Source organism: Mizuhopecten yessoensis, unplaced genomic scaffold (genome assembly GCF_002113885.1).
Source record: "Mizuhopecten yessoensis strain PY_sf001 unplaced genomic scaffold, ASM211388v2 scaffold10447, whole genome shotgun sequence".
In the NCBI taxonomy this organism is placed as follows: Eukaryota; Metazoa; Mollusca; class Bivalvia; order Pectinida; family Pectinidae; genus Mizuhopecten; species Mizuhopecten yessoensis.
Window position 1 is genome coordinate 162,573 of NW_018408551.1, and position 12,187 is coordinate 174,759.

A 12,187-nucleotide genomic window follows, 5' to 3' on the forward strand; every position below is an offset into this window, starting at 1 on the left:
GGAGCCAAGCATACCAGACATGAACGCTGCTAGTTATGGCAGGGAGGCAGGTTGTAATGGTTCTTGTGTTGAATTTCTACGAACGGAAAATTACCAAAAAAAAATCTGTTAGACGTTTGAACTATCATAACTTAGGAGTGTGGATTATGGAAACCGTTAAAATACGGAGAACGAGATGTAAGCGTCTCTATGCCATACATTGTTAACAGTATGGCTTTTATTTATCAATACGAGTGGGAATGTTCTCGGCTATTTTGTTTCTTTTCTCGCATATAACGACAATTTTAAGGCAATATATTACAGCAATCAATTTTAATGTTCGGTTACTATTTACCGGGTTGTATATTATCTCACGTCAGTTAATCCTCGTTTCAAAGCAAAAAAAAAATGGTCCACTTCTAAGCCACAATGTTAATACTAAGTAGTCCAATTCTAGGCCTCATTATAAATAGTCCACCGACAGAGTGAGTCTAGTCCACATCCAGGCCTCATTATATATAGTCCACCTACAGACTGAGTCTAGTCCACATCCAGGCCTCATTATATATAGTCCACCTACAGACTGAGTCTAGTCCACATCCAGGCCTCATTATATATAGTCCACCTACAGACTGAGTCTAGTCCACATCCAGGCCTCATTATATATAGTCCACCTACAGACTGAGTCTAGTCCACATCCAGGCCTCATTATATATAGTCCACCTACAGACCGAGTCTAGTCCACATCCAGGCCTGTTTATAAATAGTTCACCTCGGGGCTGCAGTATAGTCCAATTCGAGGCTTGTGTATAAATAATTCACCTCGGGGCTGAAGTATAGTCCACTTCCTGGCCTGTTTATGAATAATCCAACTTTCAGGCTGCAGTATAGTGAGTCCACCTCGGGGCTGTAGTATAATCCACTACCAGACCATATTATAAACAGTCCATCTTCAGGCTACAGTACAGTCCATTACGAGTCCCCATTATAAATAGTCCACCTCCAGGCTGAGTATAATATCACTACCAGGCCATATTATAAATAGTCCATCTCCAGGCTACAGTACAGTCCATTACGAGTCCCCATTATAAATAGTCCACCTCCAGGCTGAGTATAATCCACTACCAGGCCATATTATAGATAGTCCACCTCCAGGCTACAGTATAGTCCACTACCAAGCCACATTATAAATATTCTACTTTTAGGCTGAGAAGTGTCCACTTTCAGGCCTCATTATAAATAGTACACCTCCAGGCTAAAGTGTAGTCCACTAACAGGCCACATACTAAATATTCCACTTTTAGGCTGAGTATAGTCCACCAGGCCACAACAGAAAACGACCACCTCCGGGGTATATAGACGGTCCAGTTCGAGACCACAGAGTATGCGAAGCTTTACCTGGATGTAAAAGAGGTGGCATCTATAAAGCAGATTCGCTGTGAACCGAGTCACAGTAGTCTGCATAGTAATATGAACATATCAAAAGAGCAATTCGACAGAGAATTTGATCAAAGGAAAACAATAGACCAAGAATAGAGTTTGTTATACTTAACGTAGACTATGAAGAAAGATTGGGATGTGGGTTTTTTCTATAATGTATTTTATCGCCTAAGGGACATCTGGAAATAGCAGTTAGACTAAGGGAATGGAAGCAATTTGAGGCGATCCTGTGTGATTGTACATATCTTGTTTAATGGAATGTGTAAAGAGAACCTTAAGGTAATGATATTGAATGTAATCGGGCTTCATACTGGATTGTCTAGTCACTGGGAAAATAAATCCGCTAAGTTTTTCAAAGATTGGGTCATAAAATGGGCATTATCCTTTGGAAAAAACACCTTCATTAGCGGATTCTTTCTATTCGTGCTCTTTGGCGTTGGTAAGGTTTAGCCGGTAATGTGTAGTAAGATTGGGACGTATCGGATAACAAAATGTCCAATAAGGAAATGAAGCTAGCGTCGGTTCGTTGACTTATCGACCATTTGACGGTAAAAAAATACATAAAGATTTTTCTCTTACTTTTCTTTCTTGCTATTGAAACTTGTGAGGTAAAAAACAAATCCCCAAAAAACTACATGTAAAAGAAAATTCTGTACATCGGACAATTTCAACGATAGTTTGTTTCGATGGGACATTTCTTTTCGAATTGCGCCCGCAATTTCTGTTTGTACAAAAGGTGGTAAGATTATGCTGAGATTGTGAAGATTTATTTTTTGACATGTTTTGAAATGGACAGTATGGCAAGGACGTAAAACCCTATCCAAGTGACAATGTCGTTAGAATGTTTTTATTATGTTCACGTTGACAGGAAGATATCCTCTTTTACGTCGATAAAATGGTGTCTGATCGGGCTTGTACGTACTATATGAAATAGTCAACATAAATAAACAAGAACTATTGAAGTTGTTTTATGTCACTGTGAGCAATATTCACAAATGCAGTTGCATTTGTCATGATGCGTGTAAAGTTTTTTTTAGATATGACTCCAAATATGATCTTATTACAAAGCACTTATGCCGAATCAATGTATTCGATGAGTCCCACTATGCACATACAATGTCTGTTTGTCTCAATGTGTTGTTCTAGGTCACATAGTGTCTTGTAAAAATATAATAGAATGTTCGGAATGTTGTATAGAGGTGGATCACGCTTCAACTCCAACGACCTTTCTTTGTCCCTTATATGTCTGTATTTCTATATATTTTTCTATATTTGTTTTTCCTCAATTTCAGATTTTTAGAAATCGAGAGCAGTGGACGGAGGGATGAGATCCGCTTCCATTACACTCACGACCAACAAACACTTGTCGAAACATTCCCATACCGACTTGCCGACAACCAGTGGCATAAACTCGCACTTTCTTTGTCGGGGACTCATGTCAAACTATTTGTGGATTGCAATAGAATATACGAAAGAGTGATAAAAACGGTGGACAGGAGTTCTTCGGCAGGGACGCTAAAACTTTATGTTGGCCAGAGGAACGGTCAACATGCACTGTTTAGGGTGAGTTTGTTACAGACATGAATGTTATGTTTGTTGGATCGAACAACTATAAACACGCCTGGAGGAGGGTAAGTACAATGTCTCGTTGGTTAAAGAACGTTTAAATGCTAAAACATGGCCGAATATTTCAGCCCGACGTCAAACATGCACCGAGTAGGGAAAGTGACAATGAATGCACAAAGGTATTATATAAGTGATCACCAAAACTAGGATGGAGAAGGTATTGGATTACCAGAACCATTACCTCCTATTCTGACTGGACACGGTACTTGTATTGTAATAAGGTCACGTATGTTGTTTTGTTCCCCCCCCCCCCCCTTTTTTTTTATCAAACTTTGGTATGTTCATCATGCCTTCCCTTCCGTTTTGCTTTTTACGCTGTTCCATTTTTTTGTCGTCTCGTTTGAATTCAGTAGTGACGTTTTTTGATACATCATTGTTATTGTGATATAATAGATTCTCTATATCAAGCTGAGTGAAAGAGTGAGATGGATTGAATGAACGTCTCTCAATTACCAGTGTCCTGTTTAAAGAAACCTTATTAGCTAACGATTCTTAACGCGTAGGAGAAATCGTGAATATGTTTAAGATCAATTTGATTGCATGTCTATTGATTTGTTAAAAAATAATCGCCTGCTTAGCAAAAAGAGTATACATAATATATGTAAACTTTCTACAGTGTACATTTTAAAAAAATGCGTTTTGTTTTTTTGCATTTTATAAATTTGCTTTACTGACCGTTAACGTAATCATTTTTTGAATCAAAGAGAGTTCAATTTTAGTTTAGTAACAAATGCGCATAATTAGTCATTTCAATATAAATCAAATTGATATTAATGTTTTCAATGTATCTTGAATGTTGTGCAGTGTACGATGGTGTATCCTTGTTTGTATATCGAAATTTAACATACAACCTTGAGACTTGCATATGAAGAGTTTTTGCGTCAAAAAGGTACGCGGTCTAGGGTTTAATGAGATTATCGTTTAGATTAGATTTATGTAAATCTCCGTGAACAGAAATCCGATGCTTGATTACGCCATATTTTGGTTCGCTTTGAAAGATATTATACCCATAATTGGATAGCAGCTTTAGTTATTTGTAGATCTAATACCATTCTTTTAGAACTCGACAGATATCATTTCCTTTAATGAAGTCATCAATGAGGGCTCTAAGAATGGGACTGGAATACAATCGTTACAGACAGTATGGTACCGAGATTGTGAGGCGGGATTTTATGTACTTAACAAGATAATTTATGTCATTAGATATGCAAGACTCACAAAGTGAAGGCGTCTGGTTCACACATTAAATCAAACCGTACGAAAATAAAACCGAAGTAAAATAGATTATGAATTCTTATATGTTATCTGAAGCTATGTGGATTGTTAATGAAGTGTTAAATCTGTATCTGTTGTATACTTTGCCATTAGGCCCATTCATCACGCTAGTACGTTACACACAATGCGACCTTTTTATCGTAGCTGGCCTTCTCCTGCTCAACCTGTTTCCGACCTACCGCACATGAATATTTTTACACTGTTTTTAAGGCTTGTTTTATGATAAAATATTCTTCCGGGCTAGTCTTTAGCGTGTCTTAAAGAGCTATATCTATTGCAGACGTAATGATGACAAAGACACAGGTTAATCACACAGTTACTGTTGCCGGTATTTTCGACGTTGCATGATGTTGAAGGTCGTTTATCGCTTATGATATTGTTAAACACATTTTTTTCTAATTAATTCACAATAACATCATTCTCTCGTTGTAAAAAACAACGTAGCCGTTCTCATTGTGTAGTTTTGGTGCCAGTAACACAGAATTAGAAGCCAAAAAACTTTTTATTTATGACACCTGTTAAAACGAGAAAATAAAACATACATAGAAATGTCTCGGATTCCTGAGAATATGGCGGTCCTTTCATCCAGGCATTACAGACATGCCCGGTACCTCATAAAGCCGAGGTCGGCCGGCGGTTGGGCATTGTTTGCACTCACAGACGGCCGAGTGACATGCCATCTCGGGAGGTTTTACCAGAAACGTTCACTCGAATCGTCCTTCCGTACGATCTTGACGCCGTTTTCTTTGCCGGCGTACGTATTACGCTGATGCGAAGTGGCATTGTGATCTGCTTGGTGTAGGAGCACCCGGTGAGAGAGGGGGTCACACACACAGAGGTGTTACTGTGACTGCCATTCACGTGTTTACACGTGTATAACCCGCTCGATCTTCACCGGCAACACACACTACAACATAGGACATGAACGTTAACTTTCGTAAAATATGCGGCTCAATTAAATATGTATATGTAATATACGATATATATATAAGTATTTATAACCAAGTATACTTAATGATCCTACTCTACAATCTTATGGTGAAGTCGTTCGTCATTTATAATACTTTGGCCCAGCATCAATTTATACAGTAATGTTAAAAAAATACTCTTCATACTTTTAATTGTTAAATACTAGCTTGAGAAATACATAAGAAACAAAAAGACAATAAATATTTTTGTTATTCGTCAGTAAAATATAAGTAAACATGTGATGCAAGAAACGCTTACTCTTTTGGAACACCTGGATTCGGATTTTTTTTGTAGAGGTTTCCGTCTTTCCTGTGTTAATGTTCTTTCATTTGCGATTGTTGTCTATTCTTAACGGAGTATACCTTTTGTCTTTACGTATTGACGTAGTTGTATCGAACAACATGGATATTTAACTTTTGACGCATCAGAAGTTACTACCATTCAGAAGTACACTTTACTTTTGTCAGGGAATAGAATAGTGTTCATCCATTTACATATGTCTGCAAACTTTTGCCAAATGTCTACCTTTTTTTAATACCAACCCGTAAAGTTAATCTTTATTCTAATACAGTATAAGCACTAAAGTTTTGTTTACGATGGCTTGTCTATATTATAAATTATCTCCAGAGACCATTAATGACTCGGACAGCGGTTCACCAGCGTATCAGCGATCAATATCAGATACCTTGTAAAAAGAATAGAATAAGACCCCCTGCTTAGAATCGTCCGGATTATATCGGGCGCCTGCAGCCAGCACACATATAAAACAGCTAACATACAAAATGAATAATTGACGCACTACGGAATATTCGGTTTGAAGAATGGATTTGTTCAGAGGACGGACAGACCGTGACAGTCAGACATCTCTAGGCCTTCATCACATAATCAATCATAATCCTTAATGCAAAGCAGGAAGAGAAGCTCAGATTCTAATATATAAAACACTCTCCAGGCTTTTATCTCCAGGTTTGCCTGCCTTCCGTTTATAACAGTAAGGTTGAGTTTCTTTGAAAATGGATTTCATTCTACCATTGTTTTTATTAAAGTGATCATTATTCTGAAGATGATTTCTAAAATTGTGATACTTAATTTAAGCTCTTGCAGAAATATGAGGTATCAATATTTTATCTGCACCAACAAGAATACGAATAGAATTGTAGCAGAAATTGCACGAGTCATGATCGGGAAGACAACTGTATTTGAGTACTTGGTCAAGCAGAATGTGCTTTAGTATTTATAATCTATGTTTTCACGTAGATATTCAAACTTATTTGATCTTCACTCCAGCCAATAAACCAATATTTGCTCGTGTATAACCCAATACACGTCCAGAAATGCCCATATATATACAGACTGCCCTCAAACTTTTCACTTCACTCATATTGACAAAAACATACAGTAGATTGAGACGTTAACGCTTTACTGTGAAATACACGTAGGGCATTATACTGTTTACCACAACATGTCTTCCTTATTAAGTTTGAGTATTCCATGAAAAAGAAGACTTCTTTATGTTTCTTAATCTCACCACGCATTCAGAGAACACAGTACACGTGCAACAATTTGGTATTTAATAGTTCAGAAGTTCTATAATAAATAATCTTTAAAATCTCTGAAATTTTATTCTTAATCTCCACCAAATCAAAATTTCGGGGATAAATGAAAAAAAAACTTAATTAAGTTTGTAATATGATGACCTACTATACTTAATCTCAGAATTGACTCATATCTATGTTCTATTTTTCTAAAAAAAAATAAAAAAAATAAGAAGCAAGTGAAACAGAAACTTAATATATATATATTAGAGATGCTAAAATAGAAACACAAAGCTTTATCTTTCTAACCCTTCAATAAGACACTGCATACTTGTTGCACCTAGATTTTGTCATGGGGATGGGAACAGTGGACTAACCGACATGTCTCCGTGCAGTGTGTTGACTGGGTACGAGGTACGAAGACCTCACACCAATATTGATGCAGACGCCAGATTCTAATTTGACATTACAACACTGAATTTCAATAATGGTAAAACAAACATTACCTTTACTCCGACAAGAAATACATTTAGCATGTATTAATTCCCTTGCCGATACCCGACTGGTTACATAACACTCATGTTAACATGTTCAAACCTACAACCTACATCCTGTATCCCGTTAGATTCCTATCTCAATTATAGCTTTACATTTCTGAATAATCAAATGCTATAATGATAATATCTATAACTGGTTCTCCATATTCAGGGTGCCACACATTGTGTTGCAGACAAAACATGAACGTGGGTGTCAGTCTGCACGTGATATTCGGACTAGTTACACGTCAAGCAATCTAACGAGCTGGATGCCGTTATCTCTTCTATATAACAAATATTGAACTATATACGTAGTGAACTTACATTCAGTGGTGATAATAAGGTGTGCTTTTTCCATTTTACAAGTACCTGTATGTTTTACGTCATGGAAAGGCGTAACTCTTTATTCTTCCATTTTACAAGTACCTGAATGTTTTACGTCATGGAAAGGGGTAACTCTTTACTCTTCCATTTTACAAGTACTTATATGTTTTACGTCATGGAAAGGGGTAACTCTTTATTCTTCCATTTTACAAGTACCTGTATGTTTTACGTCATGGAAAGGGGAAACTCTTTATTCTTCCATTTTACAAGTACCCGTATGTTTTACGTCATGGAAAGGGGTAACTCTTTATTCTTCCATTTTACAAGTACCTGTATGTTTTACGTCATGGAAAGGGGTAACTCTTTATTCTTCCATTTTACAAGTACCTGTATGTTTTACGTCATGGAAAGGGGTAACTCTTTATTCTTCCATTTTACAAGTACCTGTATGTTTTACGTCATGGAAAGGGGTAACTCTTTATTCTTCCATTTTACAAGTACCTGTATGTTTTACGTCATGGAAAGGGGTAACTCTTTATTCTTCCATTTTACAAGTACCTGTATGTTTTACGTCATGGAAAGGGGTAACTCTTTATTCTTCCATTTTACAAGTACCTGTATGTTTTACGTCATGGAAAGGGGTAACTCTTTATTCTTCCATTTTACAAGTACCTGTATGTTTTACGTCATGGAAAGGGGTAACTCTTTATTCTTCCATTTTACAAGTACCTGTATGTTTTACGTCATGGAAAGGGGTAACTCTTTATTCTTCCATTTTACAAGTACCTGTATGTTTTACGTCATGGAAAGGGGTAACTCTTTATTCTTCCATTTTACAAGTACCTGTATGTTTTACGTCATGGAAAGGGGTAACTCTTTACTCTTCCATTTTACAAGTACCTGTATGATTTACGTCATTGAAAGGGGTAACTCTTTATTCTTCCATTTTACAAATACCTGTATGTTTTACGTCATGGAAAGGGGTAACTCTTTACTCTTCCATTTTTCCAGTTCCTGTATGTTTTACGTCATGGAAATGGGTAACTCTTTATTCTTCCATTTTACAAATACCTGTATGTTTTACGTAATGGAAAGGGGTAACTCTTTACTCTTCCATTTTACGAGTACTTATATGTTTTACGTCATGGAAAGGGGTAACTCTTTACTCTTCCATTTTACAAGTACCTGTATGTTTTACGTCATGGAAAGGGGTAAATCTTTATTCTTCCATTTTACAAGTACCGGCACTTTCTACAAAAAACCACAAGTTGATTTCTTCCATCCTGATTGTATCGTTTAGATGACACAAGCTTTATTCCGATTGTTTCAAATCTGACTGGAATGTCACATTTTATCCATAATTTCCTTCCATGTAACACCGTACTTTCTAATTGTGATCAAACAACTTTTCGTTTTACGGAGATACCTTTTTATGTATTCATTTTCAAAATTGTGGTAATTTTAGAGTAACTTAAACAGGAAATGGTGATAAATCACGAATACACATTTGTAACGCGTGTCCAGCTCCCTGCCCCTCACCCGCATCCCATTTAACGTTAATGATCCTTTAGCCAGAGATGTCCAGTTATTTGTAACAGTCTTTCCATCGTCTTTTTGGCTGAGGGCTAGCATCAGGTGTAAGCCGGTCAATGGGTGCTTATAGTCATTTCCACGGATAATTTAAACTTAATATTATTTGTCTGTGTTGTAAACAATGTTCCATGACCATACATTTCTTCAAAGGGATTTTGGCTTTACGTTTTGTGCACTCGTGAAATATAGCTGAACTGCAGACATTTAACGTCTTTCCGGTCAAAATCTCTTCCCCAAAATCAATGGACATATGTATGATAACGTGTAGAAGAGTGTTCTAACAGTGACAAACTGCTGAGGTCAACCTGAATGAGGAATTTATCTTACCAATATAGAGGACTAGACTGGACCTGATAGGTATATCTATCTTCATGCTTTCATTAAAAGATATGGAATTTATCATACAATTTATGATGAAGGACGTATTTAATATTAAGTTTAACACCTTTCACCTTGAAAGCCAGAGGATAAAATTTCAAAGGCGAAATTAAATAACCAAAACACAGTTAAGAAATATAGTAAAGATATTGGCATAACTAGGAAAGATAAGTTAGGCATTTTTGGTCATAATATTTTGATGTACGTCTTAAAATATATTTTAAGGGCCTTGTTTCATTCATTGATTTCTACCTAGCCTCAATCTGAATGGATATGTACTGAATATGCTGGTTCAACGCCGGTAAAAGAGGTCTAACTGTATGGATAATGGTTTGCCCATCACTATTGTAGTGGTAACCTGGGCGTTCGTTGGGGGTGTCTTAAATTGATAGCAGTACATCAGCGGTCTGAGAGAGGTTTATTGATGGACACAGACATCAAACGCTGGTCGGAAACCCGATTCCAACTTTGTTTATTTCCATCGTTTTACCTCTTGGTAGCACTCTTCCCATTGGATACAAGAGTAGCACTCGGCAATCTGATCAGCTTTGTTTAAAAAACCGTTTTACAACATTTCTGCAAGATAAGCATAGTTTAGGTATTAACATTTATTTAATAAAAATTGAATGTAATTTCAAAAACTCAAATTTAGGAGATTCCTTTTTTATCTGTTTTGCAGTTCGTTTTAATTTGACATTTGAAAGATGCTTTGGAAACTATCAATGCCTGTACCATACATTGCAATGTTAGGGCTACGTTGAACCAACTACTGTTCGCCGAGAGAGCGGTTTGATAAAGAAACATGTTCGTGTACACTGATTTGTTTGAAAGACACCTGTAATCTGTTTTGAAAAGAGTTTGTAAGCTCAGTATCAGCAGCACAATCAGTCAGAGAAAACACCCTCTTGTCGTCGCGTGCTCTCACGTGCATTCATGGTCTAATGGAATAGTACTTAAAGCTGGAGTTAATCTCTATAGCGTAGATAATGCTTCGTCTAATTCTTAAATTATGTCATACCCCGTCAACACCCACACTTAGGACTACTACCAAGTTATAAAAAAGAGGCATTCCGAATTCCAATTTACTCCGTCCACTTGTGTTTATTGGAGTTGAAGCACGTGATGTGTTGTAAATAGGACAGCGCATCCCTGCTGATCTGTATCTCTTCTGTCTTCTCATATAAATGTAAAGTTTTAAACCATTTTAATGCCAATCAGTGACGGTCCCTATCCACTTCCGTTACCAAATATGTGCACTAGGTGACCTCCATTGTCGACCATTTTAGTTCAGCTAAGTTTGAATTGATTCCGTCTGCAAATGTCCGCCTCTCAGGAAATGCAAATATGTTTGCCCCTTCATAAAAAAGTATTGATTCTTTCGTATGTTTTTGTTATTTGTAGAAGATAGAGCTTATCTTGAAACACTAATTATTTCAATAATGCGGTAAGTCAAATCTAATCACAGACGCAATAAGTGGAATTATTAAAATGAGATTACTTCTTGTTCATTATTCGTCTCTAAAGCAGGAGTTAAGAAATCCGATAATTTCTTTCGCTTTTTCTGACGTTTTTGGCAATCGCAGTATGCCACTTTCAAAATAGATTAAATAACGTTGTGCACTGTGTTAGCGAGGTCGACCTGTATAATACATACCCTCAGTTGTACTAGTCTGTCAATCATACCAGAGACTCGGATGGGTTCTCAGGGAGCGGTTCATGCATCAATCACCGAAAAGATGTTGCGTGGTTGATTCTTAAGACAGTTAGTGAGATGGACGAGATGATTAAGCCACCTTCTGTCATATCACCACCATCATCGCCATCACCATCTTTTAACGGGTATATGTTTTTGTTTCCGACAAACATTTTCACAAGTTATAATAATTTTCTTTTAAGGTGTAACATCATATTCCCACGCATCACTCTGCTCTATAGGTACCACTCTATAAAGAAACTTAAGCCTTTAACGATGTTGGCAAACATGCAATTCTGTTCCTCACATGAGGAAGAAATGTGTTAAGTAGCTAGATAATATTTAACTTTGTTGTTTATCGTACAACAACGATGATTTGTTAGGAGTAATTGTTACATATGATCATGGTGTATTTTATTGTCTGCACCCTTCAAATAACAATCAGTTGTGTACAATTAATCCAGAGGTGGTCCCAAAGAACTGTTCTTTTAAGTTCAATCTAGAATGTTAAGGCACTGATATAATTAATGGAATATTTCCTTAAAATGTGCCTATATTCTAGCTGCCTCCCCAACTAGCCACATTTTCTTTGCACGGAAATCGCTGTGTCATCGGGCATCCATTGTCGTTTTTCGATTGTTACGTGATACGTGCTGACTTAGAAACTTTAGGATGTATGCTACCTAAGTTTGACTAAGAAACTTTAGGATGAATGCTACCTAAGTTTGACTAAGAAACTTTAGGATGTATGCTACCAAGTTTGACTTAGAAACTTTAGGATGTATGCTACCTAAGTTTGACTTAGAAGTTTTAGGATGTATACTACTTAAGTTTGACTT

At 36.7% G+C, this 12,187-nt stretch overlaps 1 protein-coding gene across 1 annotated transcript in view; it reads left to right on the forward strand.

The window, feature by feature from the left end:
* LOC110460674 (protein kinase C-binding protein NELL1-like) overlaps positions 1 to 12,187 on the forward strand; it is a 109,697-nt gene that overhangs the window by 72,150 nt on the left and 25,360 nt on the right. Inside the window, exon 5 of the mRNA XM_021513718.1 lies at positions 2,712 to 2,982. Coding sequence (XP_021369393.1) covers positions 2,712 to 2,982 — 271 coding nt within the window. The remainder of the gene's footprint in view (positions 1 to 2,711; positions 2,983 to 12,187) is intronic.